General features: G+C 61.1%; 1 protein-coding gene across 1 annotated transcript in view; it reads left to right on the top strand.

Moving 5' to 3' along the window:
* The first annotated feature begins 958 nt into the window (after nt 1–958).
* The window catches only part of LOC112545992 (immunoglobulin superfamily member 1-like), a 59,957-nt gene continuing 37,694 nt past the window's right edge, over nt 959–23,221 (top strand). The window contains exons 1-12 of the mRNA XM_089770440.1: nt 959–1,229; nt 1,369–1,404; nt 2,274–2,567; nt 3,074–3,358; nt 6,904–7,194; nt 7,375–7,431; nt 8,470–8,634; nt 12,910–13,215; nt 13,355–13,390; nt 13,817–14,107; nt 14,860–15,144; nt 17,242–17,532. Coding sequence (XP_089626566.1) covers nt 1,199–1,229; nt 1,369–1,404; nt 2,274–2,567; nt 3,074–3,358; nt 6,904–7,194; nt 7,375–7,431; nt 8,470–8,634; nt 12,910–13,215; nt 13,355–13,390; nt 13,817–14,107; nt 14,860–15,144; nt 17,242–17,532 — 2,368 coding nt within the window. The 5' untranslated portion in view covers nt 959–1,198. The remainder of the gene's footprint in view (nt 1,230–1,368; nt 1,405–2,273; nt 2,568–3,073; nt 3,359–6,903; nt 7,195–7,374; nt 7,432–8,469; nt 8,635–12,909; nt 13,216–13,354; nt 13,391–13,816; nt 14,108–14,859; nt 15,145–17,241; nt 17,533–23,221) is intronic.

Raw genomic sequence — 23,221 nt, 5'->3', positions numbered from 1 at the left:
AGGGACAGAGGACGGGGCAGAACGGGAGGATGGGGACCTGATGGGGGGATGTGAGGGGTCTACAGGCTGGGGGGTGTGAATGGGGGAAGCGACCGAGGCTGGGGGGCCAGTTACTTGTGGGCTCTGTCCCTCGTCCCCCCCCTCCCCCCGGCTGGCGGCTGTCGCTCCCCCATCTCTTACGCAGCATCTTGAGGTCGGGCAGGAAACGCGGCTCAGCCCTCGGCCCCGTGAGCTCTGCCCGGGGCTCGGAGCGGAGCCGACCCACTGCCCAGGAACGGGCCAGGGAAGGGGACACGAGGCCTTTCACCTCCAGGGGGCCACGTCTATCTCTAACCACTAGAGCCCACCTTCACCAAGGCTAGGAAGAGGACCCAGGAGTCCTGACTCCCAGCCCATTTCCCGCCCCCTGCTCTAACCATTAGACCCCACTGCCCTCCCAGAGCCATTCCCAGGGGAGCTGCTGGAGAATGAGGTTTGGGCCGAGTGTCGGGGCAGCTCCAGAAGCCCCAGGCCAGAGCTGGCTCCAGGCAGACTTCCCCTTTGCTGCCTTCTCAGCGCCTCCTTTCACAACACTGGATCTAAACGTGTCCCTCGGTCTCCTTCGCTCACGGGGCCAGAAACCACACACACACACACACACACACACACACACACACACGTCCCACCTCTGTCCCACGGCCCTCAGCTGAGAACAGCGCTGGCAGCGCCGCTACCTGACTGCGAGCTTGGCCAGGCCCCTCCACCCTCATGCTCCAGGGCAGGTGCTGGGCCCAGCTGGGTCAGGAAGAAATCTCTGCCCTGCTCTGTGGGAGAGGGACGCTCGGGGGGGAGGAAGGTATAACTGTGGGGGGGTGGTTCCCATCTCTGCTCTGTGTTGCGGCTGCAGACAGGCTAGACAGGCCCGCTGGGAAAGGCTAGGGCAGCCTGGGCTCCTCCGGACACTGGGCGGTGCTGCAGGAGGGGCCAGGCGGCTGCGGGGGGGATGTGGTTTGCTGGGTGCTGCAGGGCTCTGGCTTTGCTCTGCCCATGGTAGATTTGGCCTGGAGGTTGCAGAGAAAGGGGCCGAGCAACTCGCCGGCTTCCTGGAGCTGCAGCCCCGGCGCGGTTCCTCATTCCGCTCCCACTCGGAGCTCAGGGTGGGTGCAGCTGGACACCCGGGGCGTTGGTGGCAGGGACAAGGGGCCCTCACCACCCCGCCATGGCGTCTGCTTCCACCATCTTCTTCCTCAGTGAGTATCGGAGACAGCCAGGGCGTGTGCCCATGGGAGGGATCAGGGACCAGGGCATGTGCCAATGGGGGGGCTCTGGGACCAGGCTGTAGGACCCAGTTGCTCTGGCCTTGGCACTAAGGATCTGTCTGCTCCCCAGGCTGCTGGCTGGCCGGGCACAGTGGGGCGCGGGGACGTGAGTATCTGCCTGTAGGAGGACGGGGAGATCAAGGGTGGGAGGGGGCTGCTGGGGGAGGGGAAAGAGGAACTGAGCCCTGAACCTCCCCCAACCCCAAACTGCCCCTGTGGGCTCAGACCTGTGTTCGTGGACAGTGGGTGAAACAGGGGCAGAGGGAGGCAAATCCTTAGCTCCGCCTCTTCCACCTGAGGCCCCGCCCCCTGTGGGCTCCAACTCCCCCCCCTGTAGGGGCAGGTCTCCCCCCGCCCCCCGTAAGCTCCCCCAGCCTTGGGAATTGCCTCCCAAGCTGCCAGGTGGGGTCCCACCCACACTCTGCCCCTTATCCCCCCTGCCCCACCCGTCCTCTTCCTTCCCACCCCCCTCCATGGGCACACGCCCTGGCCCCTGGTCCCCAGGCACGAGGAGCTGGGGTCTGAGGGAGCAGCTGGTTCCGTGCCCTGCCCCCCAGGGCTGTGCGGGGGGGGGGACGTGGATTCATTTCAGCTCTGACAGGCGCTAATGGGGCCCGTCCGTGGGCTCTGGCTCCCCTCAGCGTAACCGCAACGTTCAGTGTCAGCGCAGCCGTGGGGGAGAAACCCCCAGATCGACCCCCAACTGCTCCCTCCCCCGCACGCCCAGCCCCCCAGCATCCAAGGCCTGGGGAAGGGGGGTATCTGGGGACCCCTCCGGTGGGATGGTGGAGGGCCAGGTGATCCCCCTGCAGCCGGGTGCTGAGCTACGTGGGGTGAACCCCCAGCCCTGAGCCCCGTGGCCCGGCAGTGCCAGCGCTGGCAGGGCAGCTCCTGGGGCAGTGGAATGGGGACGGGCTGAGTGCGCGGGGGCAGGGCAGGTCGTGTCTCCATTTAACTCCTGTCTCTTGTCGAAAGCAGAGCGACTATTCCCCAAGCCCCTCGTCGGGGGGAGCCCCCGCTGGGTGGTGGCGCCCGGGGAAAACGTCTCCATCCGCTGTGAGGGTCGGTTCTCAGACGTGGAGTTCCTTCTGTGTAAAGCCGGGCACCCGAACCTGCAGCGGTGGGTGGAGACTGGTGGGACCGTGGCTGAGTTTCCCCTGCCCAGCGTGGGCCGGGCAGATGCCGGGAACTACACCTGCAAATATCACCCCACAACGGCACCGACTCGCTGGTCACATCCCAGCGACCCCCTGGAGCTGGTGGTAGCAGGTGAAGGAGCCGGCTCAGCATCCCCACTCCCAGCCCCACCCCCCCCCGATCCTTGGGGGCTCAACCCGTGGGACCCTCACAGTCAGGCTCTGCCCCGAGCCCTGGGCCCAGCAGAGGGGCTGTCCTGATGGGAGGGGGGACGGAGTCACTGGGGGTTCCCCAGCCAGGGTGGAGCAGCAGCTGAAGGAGATTGGAGTCGGTGGGGGGGGGGTCACCTGCCCCAGGGGGGCTGCAGACCAGAGCAGGCCTGTCCCCGCTACCACATCGGTTATGGGGTCATGGGGGAAGCTGACGGTTACAGAGCTCAGTGTATCGTGGAGACTTTCTCAGTTCCCTGCATGTCAGTGGTGGGGCTGGGCACAGAACCAAGAAGTCCTGGGGGAAGGCATCTAGGGGCCCATCCCCAGGGTCCCGGGTCTGACCTGCCTCAGGCTGCGTGGCGAGGCCGGGCCCCAGGGCTGAGTGACGGGGCCTGCGTCTCCCGGCCTGTCTGCTTCCCTCTGCAGAGCCCAGCGACCGCAAACCCAGCATCTCCCTGAGCCCCAGCGGGGGGGTGTCACTGGGGGGAGCCGTGACTGTCCAGTGTTGGGGGCAGCACCTCGGCAGGCTGTTCGTGCTGAAGACAGCGGGAGGCCAGTTTCTGCACAAGGATCCAGGCGGGTTCGGGGCGGAGTTTCCCCTCAGCCCCCTGCGCCGGGAGCAGGGCGGGAGCTACAGCTGCTCCTACCACAGCAGATCGGAGCCGTTCACCGTGTCCTACCCCAGCGACCCCGTGGAGCTGGTGCTGAGAGGTGAGGGGCCCGGCTCGGCCTCCCAGCCACACACTCCGAGTCTGGGGGCCAGAATGGGGATGCCTGGTCAGGGACCTGCATTCAGTCACTGGGGGTCTCCCAGCCTTTGGGGGCAGCTGCTGTGGATTCGGGGACGGCTACTTTAATGTTGCCTCTTGTAACTCTGACCTGTGAGTAGCCGTGATCCCAGCCCCCGTGTTCTCCCAGCCCCGGCCCAGTCTGTGTCCAGGGATGACGTTACATGACAGAAATATGAACATGCAGGTCACTGTTGGAACCACGGTCACGTGTGGATAAGACTCTTGCAGCAGGTGTGCCAGGCGAGGGGGCCGTGGGTAGCTCAGGGTTTGCTGCCTCGCGTGGAATCACAGAACCATAAAACACGAGAACGGGACGGGACCTCGGAGGTCAAGTCCAGTCCCCGGCTCTCACGGCAGGACCAGGTGCCATCTACATCACCCCTGGCAGGCGTCTGTCCAACCTGCTCTTCAATATCTCAGGGATGGAGATTCCACAACCCCCCTCGGCAACTTATTCCAGTGTTTAACCAGCCAAACAGCTAGGGTTGCCGGGTGTCCGTTTCTCTACCGCACAGTCCGGTATTTGCACCGTCTGTCCGGTAGAAAAATTCAGAAAATGCCGGACATGTGCAATGTGCCCTGTGCAATGTCCGGTACTTTCTGAATTCCCGGCTGGGTGCCGGATGGAAGCCTGGTGGGGGTGGGGGAGCTACTGGGGGGCGGGGCCGCGATTGGTGCTGGGAGCTCTGTGGTCAATGCAAAAGCCGGGCGGGACAGGGCGGGGTGGGGGTAGGGGCTGGGACTCCCAGCTGGGAGGTGGGGCCGCGACTGGCGCTGGGAGCCTCTGGTCGCACGCAGAAGCCGTGTGGGGGGAGGGGCTCGCTCCAACCCACTCTCCCGCCCCCACCCGGCTTCTACTGGCAACTACAGGGAGCGCCTGCCGGGGGCGCAGTCCGTTGGACTCCGGCTGCGGCCAGTGGCTGCACCCCCCGTCCCACCATCTCTGCTTCCCGCCCCCCTTCCTCCGGCCCCCTTCCTCTCATCCAGCCTCCCCGGCCCCCGATCCCCCCCAGCTCTGCTTCCCGCCCCCCTTCCTCTGGCCTAGCTCCCCTGGCCCCCGATCCCTCCCAGCTCTGCTTCCCGCCCCCCTTCCTCTGGCCCAGCTCCCCCGGCCCCCGATCCCGCCCCCCAGCTCTGCTTCCTGCTCCATTCCACTGGCCCAGCTCCCCCGGCCCCCGATCCCCCCCATCTCTGCTTCCTGCTCCCCCTTCCTCCCACCCCCCTTCCTCCCGGCCAGCGCACCCCCTCCCACCCAGTTCCCCCCCCCCCGCCCACAATTAAGTGTGTCCGGTATTTTGGGGGGTCTACCTGGTACCCCTACAGACAGGCAGGACATTTTTCCTAGTCTCCAAACTCAACCTCCCTTTCTGTAATTTAAGCCCATTGCTTCTTGTTCTCTCCTCAGAGGCCAGGGAGAACAATTTTTCACCCTCCTCCTTGTGACATCCTTTTAGGGAGCTGAAAACCTGCTGTCATGTCCCCTCTCGGTCTTCTCCTTTCCGAACTAAACAAGCCAATTCTTTCAGCCTCCCTTCGCAGGTCCTGTTCTCTAGACCTTTCATCATTTGTGTTGCTCTTCTCCAATTTCTTCAAATCTTTCTTGAAATGCGGTGCCCAGAACTGGACACAAGACTCCAGGGCTGTGTCTAGACTGGCAAGTTTTTCCGCAAAATCATCTGCTCTTGCAGAAAATCTTGCCAGCTGTCTACACTGGCCGCTTGAATTTCCGCAAAAGCACTGACGATCTCATGTAAGATTGTCACTGCTTTTCCAGAAATACTGTGCTGCTCCCGTTCGGGCAAAGGTCTTTTCCCGAAAAACTTTTGCGTAAAAGGGCCAGTGTAGACGTGGCCAGTTGAGGCCTAATCAGCACGGAGTAGAGAGGAAGAATGACTCCTTGTGTCTTGCTCACAACGTTCCTGTTAGTGCAGCCCACAATCGTGTTTGCTTTTTTTGCAGCAGTGTCACATTCTTGGCTCATATTTAGCTTGTGGTCCACTACGAGCCCTAGATCCCTTTCGGCAGGGCTCCTCCCTAGACAGTCACTTCCCTTTCTGTGTGTGTGAAATGGGTGGTTCCTTCCTAAGTGGAGCACTTTGCATGTGTCCTTATTAAACTTCATCCCATTGGCCTCAGACCATTTCTCCAGCTTGTCCAGATCATTTTGAATTAGGACCCATCTTCCAAAGCACTGGCAACCCCTCCCAGCCTGGTATTATCTGCAGTCTTAATAAGCATCCTCTCTGTGCCATTAATCACTGAAGATATTGAACAGAACCTTAAGAACCCCACTTGTTATGCCCTTCCAGCATGACTCTGAACTGTTAATAGCTACTTTCTGAGAACGTTTATTCAGCCAGTTATGAACCCACTTTAGAATAGCCCCATCTAAGTAGTATTTCCCTCATGGATTGACAAGATCATGCAAGATTATAACACATGCTTTACTAAAGCCTAGGTATACCACATCCACCGCTTCCCCCTTAGCCACAGGACTTGTTATCCTCTATCACAGAAAGGTCTCCGGTTGGTTTGAGATGATTTGTTCTTTACAAAGCCATGCTGGCTGTTCCCTCTCACCTTATGAACTTCCAGTTGTCTGCAGATGGATTCCTTAATTACTTGCTCCATTATCTTCCCTGACCCATGATTATACCATTTGCATACAGGTGGCATTTTTGTATGGGAAGTCGTGAGCTTTGGCTCTGCCTTTGTATTGCAAATGTTTGCCATGGGAAGACACCAGCAGGACGAAGGGACGAGCCTAGTTGAACACAAGAATTCGCCTGACCATGGGCCCTGGGCAGGGACAATCCTCATCCAATGAGCTTTCCGGCAAACATCAGACCAACACGGGCGCAAATGGCGCCATCTTGCCCATGTGACCCCAACCGCCATCTTGTAGCTGTACTTTTCCACAGCGAGAACAAGGGGATTACCCCACCTGGCAGATGGTAACAAGGCCCTGGAAACCCTCCATTTTGTCTTCCACCCTGTTGTCACATTGCTGGATTTTAAGGGGAGCAGCTGCACCCCTGGGGGGTGTTTGCCCCAAAAGTCTGTACAAAGGGGTCATGTGAGGTATCACATGAAAGCTTCTGTTCTCCTGATTCTGTATATGCTCTTCCTGTCATTGTATAATGTCTGTATGTGGAGTTATGAACACGTATTCAGCAGGGATGCTGGAAAATCCTCTGTCTGCGGCTGAGCACGGGGCAAGGAATGCTCAGCCAATGGATATGCTAATTAGCAAGGCTCCATGTGACCTGCTATGGGCCGGAGGATGCTGTGGCTCCGTGTCTGTGGGGCTGGGATCCCGCAGGATTCTGGGTTGGGGGGGCTCTGGGATCAGGGAGTGAATCTCTGCTCAGGGCCCCCAGACCTGCCCGGGGCTGAGCCAGCTGGGGACAATGGGGCTGGGTGGCTGCCCGAGTCTGGCTCTCACTGCCTGTCTCCTGTGCACAGATCCCAGCCTGCCCAGACCCTCCGCCTCTCTGAGCCCCACTGGGGTCACCGTCCCAGGGGCAGACGTCACCATCCGGTGCCAGGGTCCGGGCGGGGACGTGAGGTTCTTCCTGCACCAGGCTGGAGACCTGACCCGGCCGCGCCCCATGGACCCTGCTGGGGACGGGGCCGAGTTCCACATCCGCCCCGTGGGCCGGCAGCACGAAGGGAGCTACAGCTGCAGCTACCGGCCCCGGGCAGAGCCCTTCGTCTCCTCGGCGCCCAGCGACCCCGTGGGGCTGGTGGTAGCAGGTGAGGGGCCCGGCTCAATGTCCCTGCTCCCCAAGGATGCATCTCAGCTCTGGGGTACACAGAGGAGTCGGGCCCAAGGCAGCCCCATGGACTGAGCGTTGTGTTATGGGGGGTGGGGCTCGCTGAGTCCCTGTTTTGGTCCCTTCCCTCCCCTGACAGACACTGGTTCTATTCCCGCAGGAGAGACTGACCTGACCCAGCCTGGAGCGGCGCCGGATCCCACCCGTGCGGGGCCAGGTACCAGGGATGGGGAGGAGCCCCTGAAAACAGCCCTGGGAACAGACTCCTGGTGCCCAAAGAGCCACCCCTGGGGAGGGTGGGCCAGGGGCAGTGACTTCTAGTGGGGGGGCCCACACACCATGGAAAGGGGCAGCTGCAACCCCTCCCTCCCCACCAGACCCCCAGCTCCCCCGACCCTCTTCCCCGGTGGGTCGCCTGTCTGGAAGCTCCAGGGAGATCCCGGCAGGGGGCAGGATCTGTGGGTCCAGGCTGTGAAATTGGTGCCAGCTGGGTGCCCAGGCCCTGGGGTAAAAGCTCTTGGGCTGCATGACCCAGAATTCCCTCTGCTCTTGCTTCCCCCCCCCCCCGGATCCTCCTGAACCACCCCCCATAGATGTTCTCCTGCCTCTGGCTGGGCCTGGGCACCGTGGTGTGGGGGGCAGCGTGTGCTGTCCCAGCTTCCCCCTTCACACAGGGCTGGACTGTGTCTCACAGCAGCCAGGACACCCCGGGGATGGGCTCCCAGCTCAGCCGACAGGCTGGGCAGAGATGCCTGTGGGGGGCACAGAGGAGTCACAGGGGACAGTTCACCACCCAGGAGCCACTTTCACTGGGGAAACTGAGGCTCAGTCCCCCAGGGCAGCAGGATGCAGCCTCCCCTGAGGGGTCAGCCCCAAGGAGGCCCCAGAGCCGCACTTCCTGGGAGAACCCGGGGAGGTGGGGTCAGGTCGGACCTGCCAGACGGCACCTGGGGGCTCTGCTCCTGAGGCAGCACCAGCTGCTGATCTCCCAGTCCCGCCACCACGTGACTCCCCGTTTCCCCCACAGAAGCCTCCCCGGAGCACCCGGATTTCACCCACGGCAACATCGCCCGCCTGGGACTGGGCGCCGGGGTCCTGCTCGCCCTGGGGCTGATCCTGGCCGAGGCCTATTGCAGCCGCCCGAGGGGGGGGCCCTAGGTGAGGTGACCCCCCCGTCTGTGCCCCGTGCTCCCCTCAGGGGTTGGCCCCAGGGCGACGGGGGCCCCTCTAACCCGCCGTCTCTCTGCGCCCCCAGGAGCCTGGGTCCGGCGTGTGGAGAAGAGACTCTCCCGGGGGAGGAACTGGACGCCGGCACAAACCCCAGCCCCCAACAGCCCAGCCTCAGGGACCAACCCAACGTCTGCACCCAGGAGCAAACCCCAACGGCCAGCCTGGAGCACCAGCCCCTGCGGCACCAGCTAAAAGAGCCACCCCTGCCCTGAGCGCTTTGGGGTCCCCGCCCTGCGGAGACCCCGCACCCCGAGACAGAGCCCTTGGTTCCTGGGGGGGCTGCATCCGGCCCAGGAATAACGTCACATGCTGCCCCCAGGGGTTGACCCCCCTCCTCGCTCTGCAGCCCCCCAGAACCTTCTCCCCCCGGCCCCCAAACCTCCCCATGCGGGAGCAGCTGGGATACCGGAGCCCCCAGTGTCAAGTGAACATGGGGAGGAATTGGGGGGGCGGGGTTGGTCCAGCCCGACCGAGAAGGCCGACGGCTCATCGGGCTACTCTCGTGGGAGCATCGCCAGCAGAGCCAGAGAAGAGGTTATTCCCCTGTGTTTGGCTATGGGCCTCCCTCTGTGGCAGGGATTCCCAAACTGGGAGGTGTGCCCCCCTGGGGGGCATGAAGGTAATCCAGGGGGGGTGCAAGGCGTCTCAGCCCCGCCCCGCTCCCCATCAATCCCCTTCCTATTTTTGTTTTTTGGCCCCGGTCAGTTCCTTTTTTTTTTTTTTTTTTTTTTGCTGAAAAAGGGGCTTGATGCCAATAAGTTTGGGAACCCTGCTCTATGGGAAGGGTGTGGACGCATTGGAGAGGGCTGTGACGTAGTGGGGGTACTTGCTGGGCTGTGGTGACCTCTGCTGTCTGGAGCAAGACCTAGCAGGGAAAACCTCATTATGCAAAGGTGATGCCAAACCTGCTGAACCAGACACCCCCCATGGAGAGGAACAAAGGAAGGTGGATGCTGCCCTGGCTGGGGGGCAGGGCTGGAAGAGTGTGGGTTAGTTGCTGTCTGGGAGCATGGAGGAGACAGCCTAGGGAAAGGGGCTGGAGTTTAGGGGTCCAGTCTCCCCCATCTCAAGGGGGCCTGAGGCATCCTAGCCCAGCTCTGGGACCAGATTCCATCTGTGCTGTGCTGCATCCTGAAGAGGCAATAAACTTCCTCTATTCCACCGGCTGGTGCAGTCTGTTTGTGCCATTTCGGGGTGCAGGAGACGGGGGACCCCCAACGCGCCGTCACAAGGGCCCAGCGGGGGGCGACCAAAACGATTCGGGGGCTGGAGCACATGGCCTGCGAGGAGAGGCTGAGGGATTTGGGGTTGTTTAGTCTGCAGAAGAGATGAGTGAGGGAGGATTTGAGAGCAGCCGTCAGCTGGGGGCTGGACTTGATGACTCCTGAGGTCTCTTCCAGCCCTGGGATTCTAGATTTCAATGATGAGGTGCCAGACAGAGCCCCTGAGCACGGCTGGGGTACAGGAGAAGTGGGGGAGCTGGAATCCATGGCCCAAAGTTGGGGTGTCACAATTGATGCCTCAAGGATGGACAAAACATCAAGGGGATGGGCTGCCATTCCTGACACCCCTCTTGGGGGTGTGTTTAGGGCTCTTCCTTTCCGGCTTTTATTTTGCTTTCGTATTTCCCAGGAATTTCCCAGGGTTGCTGACTACAGCACCATGGACAGGTGACAATCCGGGCAAAACACGCATTGGACTTTTTCTGGCTAGATATGGGGGCTTAAGTTGTTGGAGGGTAGGACGGGGGAGGGGGAAAGTATTTATTAGATTAGGACTTTGAATTCCGCGTGCCCATGTGGTTTGCTGCACGATGGAACCAGAACTCCAATCCCAACACCCCCCTGCCTCCCGGAGCGTGGGAAAACTCTCTATGACCCCAAACCGAACGTGTCATTGGAATCAGCACCTGGCTGGTGTGGAGCAAGGACTATTGGTCTGTAACGGGGCCGCAGTGCTGTTCGGAGTGCGCACGCTCGGCCGCGGCCTTTGCTCCTCGTTTGGTTCTTTCCTCAAACCATTTTCAAGGATTTCCTTGTGTTCACGCTGAGCCAGACTCTCGCTTTCTTTGCATTTCCGTGGCTCACCGTGTTGCATCCTTTGTGACGTAGCGGGGCTGTGTGGGCCCCTGTGGTCACTGTGTTCACTCTGTTTTGTAATCACTTGGTTTCCTTGGTTGTGTTGCATGTGATTCTGCTGCCCTGCCCTGTTCTGCTGTGACTATTTGTGTGTGTGTGTGTGTGTGTGTGTGTGTGTGCCTCAGTTTCCCTGGGCACTGCAGCACTAACTGGATGAGGAGGGGGAGGCCGGGCAGGAGTCACTGGGGAAGTAAGTTCAGTCTCTCACTCCCCAGGGCCAGCAAATAACACTTGGGCCTGAACACAGGACAGAGCAGGAGGGGGGGGGCTCCCTAGGGGCTGTGAGCAGTAGCTGGGTGGGTGGGTTAGTTTTCAGCTGACTGGGGGAGGAGGCAGCCTAGCTGGCCTGGGGCCCTTTCCCCGAGGTGTGTTGCACCGAATGCTCCTGTCTCCTGTCACAACAAGTCTGAGCTGCGCTGTGTCCCTGTGCCCCAATAAACCTCCTGTTCTACGGACTGGCTGAGGGTCTCATCTGGCCGCAGATGGGGGTGCAGGGCCCGGGGACTCCCCCACACGCCGTGACCCTCCTCCCCTGCAGGGTTCCCTCTAATCATCCCCGCCCCGGAGAGGGGGCATTTGGGGGTGTGCCCAGTGTGTGGGGGGGTGCGACACGGAGGGGCTGGAAGACACGTCCGGTTTGGATTGATGCACAGAACGAAATTAAAGTGGTGGGGGTGGGGCCAAGGGGTTCTGAGGGTGGGAGGGGGGCTCAGGGCCGGGGCAGAGGGTTGGGGTTCAGGGGTGTGAGGGCTCTGGCTGGTGGCGCGGGGCTGAGGGGCCCAGAGCTGGGGCAGAGGTTTGGGGTGCAGGGGCTCTGGGGTAGGACTACATATGAAGGGTTTGGGGTGCACGAGGGCTCAAGGCAGGGGCCGAGTGATCAGAGTATAGAAGGGGGCTGCAGGCTGAGGGAGGAGGTTGGGGCACAGGAGAAGGGCATTCTGGGGGGACGGCTTTGGGGTGGACTAGGAGGCTCCAGATTTGGAGCCAGACCCAGAACGTTGGACACATCCCCCTCCCAAAAAACTCCCCCCCCATTCTCCCGGCCCCAGTGCCCTAACTCACCCCTCTTCCCTGTTCCCCACACTTTGCCCCACAGCCCCCCTCAGTGGGTCTGTGCTGAAGGGGCTGGATTATTTCCTGTGAAGACCCCTGCTGAGCCGGGAGAGGCTGGGGACTGGGCGCCGCCATGGCCATGGGGCAACGTAGATTGAATCACACATGGGGGGACCCCACTCACCTCAGAACCCCTCCCCCCTCACTGCCCTGCCCCCAGCCTCCTCTCAGCTCCTGCCCCCTCAGTCTCAGCCCTCTTCCCCCTCCCTTTTCCCCCCTGCCCCACACGTTGCCTGTCCTATAATTGCCCCCACATCCTCTCACCCCCTCCCTGACAGGGACAGGACAGGCAGGAGATGGGAGTTTGGGGGTGCTGGGCCGATGTGGAGGTGAGCATGGAGGGGCAGGCCGGGGGGCTCCTTTCCAGGCAGCTCCCCCCACACAGCAAAAGAGCAGGATTGTGGCAATGGGGCAGCTTCAGCCAGGAGAGGGGGGATGTGGGGCAATGACCCCTTAAGGTGGTGGGGAGAGATCTAGAGATGGGTTTTGGGGGCTCAGGCTGGGGGCCAGGGCAGGGTCATATAAGCTGGGGGGGGGGGCTCTTTCCACTGCCCCTTTGATGGTCTGGGGGGGTGCAGGATTATTTCACCACAAGACTCAGGCGTCGGCCATCTTAGCCAGGGGCAGCATGGCCGTAGTGTGAGGGCAGTGAGGGGGCGGTGGCCATGTTAACTGATGGCAGTCGGGGGTTCCTGCCCTTGGGGAGCCAGGGCAGATGGGGGCCATGGAACGGGCCAGGGAAGGGGACACGGGGCCTTTCACCTCCAGGGGGCCACTTCTATCTGTGCCCTTTTCGCTAACCACTAGACCCCACCCCCATCAGAGCTAGGGGGGAACCCAGGAGTCCTGACTCCCAGCCCATCCCCCCCTCACTGTAACCACTGGCCTCCACTGCCCTCCCAGAGCCATTCCCATGGGAGCTGCTGGGGAATGGGGTTTGGGCCGAGTGTCGGGGCAGCTCCAGAAGCCCCAGGCCAGAGCTGGCTCCTTTCACAACACCGGCTCAAAACGTGTCCCTCGGCCTCCTCCGCTCACGGGGCCAGAGACCACAAACACCCCCCCACCCCCACGCCCCGCCTCTGTCCCACGGCCCTCAGCTGAGACCAGCGCTAGCTCCACCCTCATGCTCCAGGGCGGGTGCTGGGCCCAGCTGGGTCAGGAAGGAATCTCTGCCCTGCTCCATGGGAGAGGGGCGCTCGGGGGGGAGGGGTGACTGTGTGGGGCTGGGCGGTGCTGCAGGAGGGGCCAGGCGGCTGCGGGGGGATGTGGTTTGCTGGGTGCTGCAGGGCGCTGGCTTTGCTCTGCCCGCGGTGGATTTGGCCTGGAGGTTGCAGAGAAACCATCTGACGGGGAAGAAAGGGGCCGAGCGACTCGCCGGCTTCCCGGAGCCTCCCCCTGGCGCAGTTCCTCATTCTGCTCCCATTCGGGCTGGGTGCAGCTGGGCACTGGGGCATTGGTGGTAGCTCTGAGGGTCCCCCACTGCCCTGCCATGGCATCTGCTCCCACCGTCCTCCTCCTGAGTGAGTATCGGAGACAGCCAGGGCGTGTGCCCATGGGGCAGGGGGGGTCTGAGACCAGGGCATGTGCCCATGGGGGGAGGGGGTGAGACCACAGTGTAGTTGCTCTGGCCTTGGCACTAAGGATCTGTCTCCTCCCCAGGCTGCTGGCTGGCCGGGCACAGTGGGGCATGGGAACGTGAGTATCTGCCTGTGGGAGGACGAGGAGTTTGAGGATGGGAGGGGGCTGCTGCGGGAGGGGAAAAGAGGAACTGAGCCCTGAACCTCCCCCAACCCCAAACTGTCCCTGCAGCTGGGAGGAGAAACCCCCAGACCCAACCCCAACATTTACCTCCCCCACACACCCAGCCCCCCAGTACTGACCAAGGCCTAGGGAAGGGGGATATCAGGTGCCCCCTTAGGTGGGGCTTTGCGGGGGCCAGGTCATCCCCCTGCAGCCGGGTGCTGAGCTACGTAGGGTGAACCCCTAGTCCCAAGCCCCATAGGCCGGCAGCGCCAGCACTGGCAGGGGCAGCTCCTAGGATGACTGAATGGGGACGGGCTGGGTGCGCGGGGGCAGGGCAGGTCGTGTCTCCATTTAACTCCTGTCTCTTGTCGAAAGCAGAGCGCGAATACCCCAAGCCCCTCGTCGGGGGGAGCCCCCGCTGGGTGGTGGCGCCCGGGGAAAACGTCTCCATCCGCTGTGAGGGTCGGTACTCAGACGTGGAGTTCCTTCTGCGTAAAGCCGGGCACCCGAACCTGCAGCGGTGGGTGGAGACTGCTGGGACCGTGGCTGAGTTTCCCCTGCCCAGTGTGGGCCAGGCAGATGCTGGGAGCTACACCTGCGAATATCACCCCACAATGGCACCGACTCGCTGGTCACATCCCAGCGACCCCCTGGAGCTGGTGGTAGCAGGTGAAGGAGCCGGCTCAGCATCCCCACTCCCAGCCCCACACTCCCCCAGATCCTTAGGGGCTCCACCCCAGTGGGGCCCTCAGAGTCAGCAGAGGGGCTGTCCTGATGGGAGGGGGGACGGAGTCACTGGGGGTTCCCCAGCCAGGGGGGAGCAGCAGCTGATGGAATTGGAGTCGGTGGGGGGGGACCCCTGCCCCCGGAGGGCTGCAGACTAGGACAGGCCTGTCCCCAGCACCACATCAGTTATGGGGTCATGGGGGAAGCTGACGGTCACAGAGCTCAGTGTATCGTGGAGACTTGCTCAGTCCCCTGCATGTCAGTGGTGGCACTGAGCAGAGAACTGAAAAGTCCCTCTGCTCTGACCACTAGCCCTCACTCCCCTCCCGGGGCTGGGGAGAGAACCCAGGTGTCCTGACTCCAAGTCCTTCTGCTTTAACCACTAGCCCCCACTGCCCTTCCAGATCTGGGAGAGAACCCAGGAGTCCTGGCCCCAGCCCTCCTGAGGAGAAGCCAGGGAGTGACTGTGCCCTGGAAACTGGGCTGCCCAGACACCTGCCAGGGAGCAGAGCTCTGGGCCCCAGGGCTGGGGCTGCGCCGTGTTTCAGGGGAAGCCCTGGGCCCCTGGGGGAAGTCGTCCAGGAGCCCGTTGCCGGGGGCCCGGGTCTGACCCACTTCAGGCCACATGGTGAGGCCGGGCCCCAGGGCTGAGTGACGGGGCCTGCGTCTCCCGGCCTGTCTGCTTCCCTCTGCAGAGCCCAGCGACCGCAAACCCAGCATCTCCCTGAGCCCCAGCGGGGGGGTGTCCCTGGGGGGAGCCGTGAGCATCTGGTGTTGGGGGCAGCACTTGGGCAGGCTGTTCGTGCTGAAGACAGCGAGAGGCCAGTTTCTGCACAAGGATCCAGGCGGGTTTGGGGCGGAGTTTCCCCTCAGCCCCCTGCGCCGGGAGCAGGGCGGGAGCTACAGCTGCTCCTACCACAGCAGATCGGAGCCGTTCACCGTGTCCTACCCCAGCGACCCCGTGGAGCTGGTGCTGACAGGTGAGGGGGGAGCTCAGACCCAATGGGATGCACAGAGCCAGGGTCTGCCCTGGGCCCAGCTGAGGAGACACCCACCAGGGAGCAGGGATGGAGTCAACGGGGGGTTCCCAGCCAGTGGGACGCGGCAGCCCCTAGAGACTCGGGGCCGGCTACTTTAATGCTGCTCTTTGTCCCTCCGAACCAGGAGTCGCTATTCAATGCCGGGATCCCATCCCCCGTGTTCTCCAGCCCCTGCCTCAGGCAGTGCCCAGGCTGGAGCTGAATGAGACAGGGGCTGCAGGAGAAGCAGCGATACAGTGGATATAGTGTTGGGCTGGGACCCAGGAGATCTGGCCCAGCTCCTAGTGGCCACAGGCTCCCAGTGTGATGGGAACACATCGTGTGGTTCAAAAATGTCCCCACATTGGGTGGAGGGAGGTGTCAAATTTCAGGGGGTCTGAGGCAGGGCACCCACAAACCGAGACACCTACACTTAGTGGAGACCTCTGCAACCATTGGCCTCGGTCACACTGGGTCCCTTGTGCTGTAGGAGCAGATGGGGCCCCAGCTGTCAGCAGGGCCCCGTTGTCAATCTGTGCCTCAGTTTCCCCACTGAAAAATGGGGAAAAGGCACTGTCTGTCTCCTGGGGGGCTGACTCCCTTCCTGAGTGAGGCTGTAACAGGATGTACCTCTCCAACACAGTGCCTCCTGCCGGTCACTCTGGGATTTAGCACAAGAGCAGCCACTTATGGAACAGGTCCCATATGAGGAGAGATTAAAGAGACTGGGACTTTTCAGCTTGGAAAAGAGGAGATTGAGGGGGGATAGGACAGAGGTCTATACAATCATGAGTGGTGTGGAGAAAGCGAATAAGGAAAAGTTATTTACTTGTTCCCATAATATAAGAACGAGGGGTCATCAAATGAAACTAATGGGCAGCAGGTTTAAAACAAAGAAAAGAAAGTTCTTCTTCACGCAGCCCATAGTCAACCTGCGGAACTCCTTGCCAGAGGAGGCTGTGAAGGCTAGGACTAGAACAGGGTTTAAAAGAGAACGAGATAAGTTCATGGAGGTTACGTCCATAAATGGCTATTAGCCAGTGTGGGTAAGGAAAGGTGTCCCCAGCCTCTGTTTGTAAGAGGGTGGAGATGGATGGCAGGAGGCAGATCGCTTGGTCATTCACTCCCTCTGGGGCACCTGGCATTGGCCACTGTGGGCAGACAGGATACTGGACTAGATGGACCTTTGGTCTGACCCAATATGGCCGTTCTTATGTTCTCTTCCAGCTGGTGTCTTGCCTGCTATTACTGGTTATTCTCCATCACCTTGTGTTAGGGCCCATGTCTTTTGGGGAGCCCCCAACACTCACCTTTCCTCACTGACCCTCTGCCAGCCGTTACCTAGCCCCTTCCTGAGAGGAACTGCAGTCTGCCAAAACAACGAGGAGTCCTGTGGCACCTTATAGACTAACGCTGTGTTTACATTGGAGCGATCTTGTGCAAAAGCGGCCGCTTTTGTGCAAAAACTTGCTGCCTGTCTACACTGGCGGGGAGTTCTTGGCAAGAACACTGATGCTCTAATGTGTGAAATCAGGGCTTCTTGCGCAAGAACTATGATGCTCCCGCTCAGGAATAAGCCCTCTTGCACAAGAGGCCAGTGTAGACAGGCTACATGAATTTCTTGCGCAAGAAAGCCCGATGGCTAAAATGGCCTTTCTTGTGCAAGAGGGCATCGACACTGGCACGGATGCTCTTGCACAAAAGCACATGCCAGTGTAGACGCTCTCTTGCACAAATACTCTAAGGCAAAAACTCTTGCGTTAAAGAGGATTTGTGCAAAATCTTGCCAATGTAGACGTAGCCTCTGTGTCCGGGGCTGGAGGCCGTGAATGAGGCAGGGGCCTCACACGGCACATGAGGATCCCAAGAATTAGGGAGCCGCGGCTCCGTGTCTGTGGGGCTGGGATCCCGCAGGATTCTGGGCTGGGGGGGCTCTGGGATCAGGGAGTGAATCGCAGCCCAGGGCTCCTGTATGTGACCGTGGCTGGGGCCGGCGGGGGAGGGCAGGGCTGGGGGGCTACCCGGGTCTGGCTCTCACTGCCTGTCTCCTGTGCACAGATCCCAGCCTGCCCAAACCCTCCATTTCATCGAGTGCCACTTGGGTCACTGTCCCAGGGGCAGACGTCACCATCTGGTGCCAGGGGCCGGGCGGGGACGTGAGGTTCTTCCTGCACCAGGCTGGAGACCTGACCCGGACGCGCCCCATGGACCCTGCTGGGGACAGGGCCGAGTTCCACATCCGCCCCGTGGGCCGGCAGCACGGAGGGAGCTACAGCTGCAGCTACCGGCCCCGGGCAGAGCCCTTCGTCTCCTCGCCGCCCAGCGACCCCATGGGGCTGGTGGTAGCAGGTGAGGGGCCCGGCTCAGCCAGATCGTCTGGGGGTCTCCATCCCGATGGGACACTCAGAGCCAGGCTCTGCCCCGGGGCCTGGGACCCGCCTGGCTGCGGGATGGGGACGGAATCACTGCGGGGTCCCAGCCTTGGGGGAGCAGCAGCCGCTGGAGGTTCAGGGCTGGGGGGGGATCTCTGCCCCAGGGGGAGCTGCAAACCGGGGGCATTTCCCAGGGGGTGCTCCTGCAGCTGCACCTCCCGCTCGTGGGGAAGCCCAGAGGAGTCGGGGACCGGGGGCTGCCAAGCGTCCCCAGCCACACACGCACACACACAGACACACACACAGGGACACACACACACCCCTCTGCTGGAAATGCCAGTGATGGCCGATGCCAGATTGTGGCAGGGGCCCATTAAGGTTTCTTGGGGCCCTGAGGCAGAGCAAGTGGGGGTCGCTCCACCACTTCCACTTGCAGTCTCTGCTCCGCCCCCTCCACCCATGGCTCCGCCCACAGCCCCTCCCCCTTTCTGTCCTTTCCCGGAGACCTGCCCCTGTTCCACCCACAGCCCTGCCCCTTCCATCCCCCCACTGCAGCCCCACAGCCCGTTTGCTACTTTCCTGCCTCCCTGTATTGTGACCCCAAGACCAGAAAATCTCAGTTCCCCCCCCACAGGGGTGGGGTTGGGTGCTGGGTCTCTCCCTGCCCTGCTCACACGGTGTCCAGGCCTCCAGGACCCACGCCCCAGCTGGGGCTTTTGGGCCCAGGCCCCGGGGCTAAACCCCCCTCTGGGGGCAGGGGCAGCGGGGTAGCAGGGTGATCGCTGAGTGGGGGTTTCAGCCCCTCCCCCACCCACTGACAGATGCTGGTTCTGTTCCCACAGGGGAAACCGACCTGACCCAGCCCAGAGCGGCGCCGGATCCCACCCGCCCAGGCAGCGTGGGGGCAGATACCGGAGAATCTATTGAGTCACCGATTACAGGTGCAAATGGCTGCCCCAGGGATGATGGAGGCTGTTCATAGGGGCAGTGACTCCCCCTCCTGCTCAGACACCGACCCGCCTGTAACGGGGCAGCTGGGCCCTTTGATGGCCACAAGGGTGCCCTGGACTCCCTGCAAAACAGTCAGAAGCAGCCAGCATGGGAGGCGGGACGCCAGGCTAGATGGGCCCGTTGGCCGGAGATGGGGCAGCTGGAGGAGGAGGCTGAAATGCCTTAGAAATGAGGCCAGACTAGGTCAGCCAGCGCCCCCTACTGCCGTGCTGGGGCAATGGGGAGAGCGCCCCCTAAAGGGCACCCCGCCCCCTGCAGATCAGCGCCCCCTTGCGTCCGGCTTGCTCTGACCCTATTTGATCCCCTGGGCCCCCCACCAGCCTCTTCATAGAATTGGCTGCTGCCCCTGCCCTGTGCTGTCCTGACCTGGCCCCCTTGGGTGCTGGGGGTGGGAGGGGTTTGGGGAGACACCGTCTGTTTCATGGCTGCTGCTGTTTCCCAGAGGGGTTGGGACCCCCGACACCTTCCAGCCTGAGCACCCCCCTCATCGCCGGGGTGAGCGTCGCGGCCATCGGCCTCCTCCTCCTCCTCCTCGCGGCCTTCGTCTGCTTCGCGAGAACCCGAGCCAGTAAGTGCCCCGCCCGGCAAGGGAAGGGTCGGAGCTGCCACTGAGCAGGGTGGGAAGGGGGGGCTGCAGGGAAAGCCAAGGATGGGGGGTGGGGCTCAGTGGGGGGTGGAGCACTGGGGCTCTGATGTCCTGGGGAGCACTAGGGCCGGCTGTGCTGCAGGGAATAGGGGCGGGGGCGCTGCCTGTGGATCCCTGTGCCCAGAGCTGACTCACCCCAGAGGTGGCCGCATCTCAGGCGAGGGGTCCTTGAATAAAGAGCCACCGATGCCGCACCGCTCAGGCACTGGGGTGCATGGGGAGCTGACCCCTTATCTGGTTCATTATAAGTCACTAACGAGGGAGGCTTAGGGGCAGGAAAAGCCCCCAGTTAATCTGCCCCTCCCCCGATCCCTGCACATGGAGTTGTGCCGCCCCCTGCTGTCTGGCTCACCCCAGCAGATAAAGATCCTGCCCCTCCACCCCCCTCCCGATTGCCCCAGGGCGGGCCGGGCGCCGGTACCGGGATCTGATTGGCTCATGGTTTGTGTCCCTCTGCAGGAAAAGGAGACGCCCCGAGACCCAGCAGGTAAGAACCCGGCTCCTCCCCCTCCCGATCCACCTGCCTGGGTCACAAGGCTCCTGGTTCTATCCCTGGCTGTGGGAGGGGAGTGGGGCCTGGTGGTTAGAGCTGGGGGCTGGGAGCCAGGACTTCTGAATTTTACTGCAGCTCTGGAAGAGGTCTGTGCTGTAGGGGGGGGAGGGTTAGGAAACAGGGTAATACTGTGAGGCAGGATGAGGGAGCTGTCTGAGTATTGAAGAATCTCTCTGCGGGTTGGGGGCTATGACATTTACTAGGGGATGTTTCTCTTTTAGCACCATCCCCTTGCGGGTGTTGAAGGCTCCGGCTCAGCAAGATCCTGTCTGTGAGTAACACACCCAAGGGGCTACCAGGGTGAGGCAGAACCCTGGGGGAGGGGAGTGTTCCTAGACTTTGCCACTGTCTCTGTGCCTCAGTTTCCCTCTCTGTAAAACAGCGCTAATGTCCTGTGGGGTGGGGTGGAGGACGTTGTGCTGGTCTCTGAGTCCCCTGGATGCACAAGTGGGGGGGAAGGGGGTCAGCACAGGGGGTGGGGCTTTGCTCCAGGCTGGCTCGGGGCGCCTCTCAGCAGGTGTCTCTGTTCCGCAGACGCCTCCGTCGATGAAGGGAAACAGCCGCAGAGCCTGGTGAGTGTCCCCGGTTCCCCCAGGGGTCCTGAGCCCCAACCCTGCCCCACGTGGGCCCTGCCCACCTGGCCTGGCTCAGTCAGTGCGGGGTGGTGTTGCTGGGCGAGGGCTGGGCTTATGGGAGGATGTGTGTGTAGTGGGGTGAGCGCCCCCTGCTGGAGGGAACAAGCCCGCTGTGGGGGAGGGGATGTGGATGCCCCACCCCGCCATGAACACACAGTGATTCTCTCCCCTCCCAGACCCAGGAGCCCGACCCCGGCGCCGAGGGACTCACCTACGCCGAGCTGGACCACCAGGCGCTGCATGACAAGCGGGGGGCCCCGGCCCCTGCCCCGGAGCTCGTCCTTTACGCCGCCGTCAGCAGGAGCCAGGGGGCCCGGCCGTGAGAGCCCCCAGAACCACAGGACTCTGACTCAAAGACTCCCTATGACTGGCCGCCCGGCCCCTCGTGTACCAGGCCTGGAGCCTCTGGCTGAGAGACCGACGGCCGCTGGGGCTTTGGGGTTACACAGACGCCACCATTTGCACCAGTTTGAACCCGCCTGTGACCCAGGCCCCAGAGAGGTGTAACACCCCCCACCCCGGTCAGCTTTTTGTCAGTCGGACCCCAAACATGGCGACCAGTCAGGCCCGGGGTCTGTGGGGCAGACCCCCAGTCGGGAAAGGATTCTGCGGGGTCAGGCCAAGCCCCAGAGACCACTGCAGAGATTTGCTGCTGGCGGGTGCGGTCCGGCTCTGTCCCGCTGCAGGGCGTTGCGTCCCCCCGCCCCCTCGGAAACGTGTCGTGCTGGGGTCAGGAACCCAGAGACGAATCCGACCCCCGGGCTCTGCCTGGTGGGGGGTGGAAGTGGCTCCGCCCGTTCCCCTCCCTGGCTGGGGCAGTAAACGCTGCCTGGGGGCTTTTCCCCACAAAATCTACTAGCCCCTCACGTCTCACTTGCGGCCCCCGACTGACTTTTCTGTGGGTCGGTGGACACCGACCCAAAAAAGGTTCCCCCCTTTTCTGTAATCACATCAGTGAGAAAGTGGGGGGGTTGTGTGAATTCAAAGGGGGGGGGTTCCCCACACCCCCCTATGGGGTGTACACCCCCCCGAATATCCCCAACCCCCCCCCCCCAGTTTTGTGAACTAGTTACATGCCCATTTAGTGATTGTTTGGACATTTGAATTAAAACTGAAACATTAATACACATTTTAAGAGCCTACACAGTGTCCAAATGAGCTCTCCCTGACAGCTCGTGATGAGCTGGGAGCTGAGGGGGAAAGGCTTCAGGACCAGATTGTATTTACACTCACACCTAATCTACCTAGGTATCCAGCAAACAGAGCTGTGTTGCCCAAGTGATAGATTTTGGCTGCGGTTGGGTTATAAATCACTTGAATGGGGGGGAGGGTTGGGAGGGATGAAATGAAATGTTGTTCTTATTGTATGAGTAAAGGGCAGTAGAACTGAACTTAACCTGGACTGATTGAGGGCATCAAGAAAGAGGGTGGCGACAGGTGTTTTGCTTGATGGTCTGTCTGAGTCACAAGTGCTATTTGACCTGCCCCTCTCCCCTGTTTAAAGACAGAGCTGATTAGCTCTTCATCTAATTAACCATCTTTGTTAGTCTTTAAAGTCCTACATAGTCCTGTTATATCGTCATTTGTTTTCTTAAATGACCACTCCAGCTGAAATCACTGATAATCAGCAAGGTTCCCACACCGAGAGCTCAGCTGGAATCACCGGGAGCTGGGTGGAACCTCAAGAGACCAACTCGCAGAGGTCACGGTGGCAGGTGACAGTAGAAGGTGACAGCGCAGGGCCAACGGCAACAGACGATGGAGTGAACGGTGGCACAACGAACAACCGTGGCCCGAGCGAACAGTGAGCAGCTGGAGGAACAAGCAAGATGCCTCCTTGCCCCCCCACCTGGGAGGAGTACTCACGGGACAGCACCTTTGAACTCTGAGTCTCCACTGAGCAAGGGCAACATCCGTGAGTGGGGTGAGGTGGAGGGAAAAATGAGGGGCACATGAAATAAACATTTGTTTGTTGGACTATATTTTAGTGACTTTGCTCCAGAATGCTAGATTTGTGACTGGGAATGGAAACTTATATAAATGTGTCTCCTAGCAGGCCAAGAGTTTTAAAATGCGTTATTTGCCAAGGTTGTTATCTCACATCGTTGCTATCTTGAGAGGGCATTATGTTGGGGAGTTTCTGTACTAAACATTTTTATTATTATACAGGCAGTCCCCGGGTTACGTACAAGATAGGGACTGTAGGTTTGTTCTTAAGTTGAATTTGTATGTAAGTCGGAACTGGTACATATTGTAGGGGAAACTCTAGCCAAACATTTCTCCAGAGCTCAGTTTTATTCTCCCACACCTCACTTCCCTCAGTCCTTTATTCTCAAGCTGAGGTGTCTGCTGAAAAAAGCCGCTCCGCGTCTCCCTGGTCTGCTGGGGGGGGTGCTAGCTTCGCGTCTCCCTGGTCTTCTGGGGGGGGAGGGGTGCTAGCTTCGTGTCTCCCTGGTCTGCTGGGGGGAAGCAGCTAGCGCGGGGTTGCCTCACCCCGTTTGTAAGTAGGGATCCGATGTAAGTCGGATCCATGTAACCCGGGGACTGCCTGTAATGAATTTTTACAGAAGAATGGTCACACTGGGTCAGACCACATGGCTGTGGCATCATACTTTCTATTTAAGCAAGAGCTACCACACACTGCAAACTGGAGGCCAATGTTAAGTGTGTTGTCACTCGTTCATCCTGACGTTGAACGCTGGTTCCGAACAAGACCAGCAAATGCCCGCTATCTTTCTGCAATAAACTCAACGGACTGGCTAGAAGCATGCGGTGTGAAAGACTCAGCAGTTGAAAAAGTGAAGAAGTCTCTCCCCACGTT

The sequence above is a fragment of the Pelodiscus sinensis genome, chromosome 18 (genome assembly GCF_052426305.1).
Source record: "Pelodiscus sinensis isolate ZL-2025 chromosome 18, ASM5242630v1, whole genome shotgun sequence".
Taxonomy (NCBI): Eukaryota; Metazoa; Chordata; order Testudines; family Trionychidae; genus Pelodiscus; species Pelodiscus sinensis.
The sequence above is the reverse complement of the archived record's forward strand: the minus strand, read 5'-3'. Positions and strand labels throughout refer to the sequence as shown.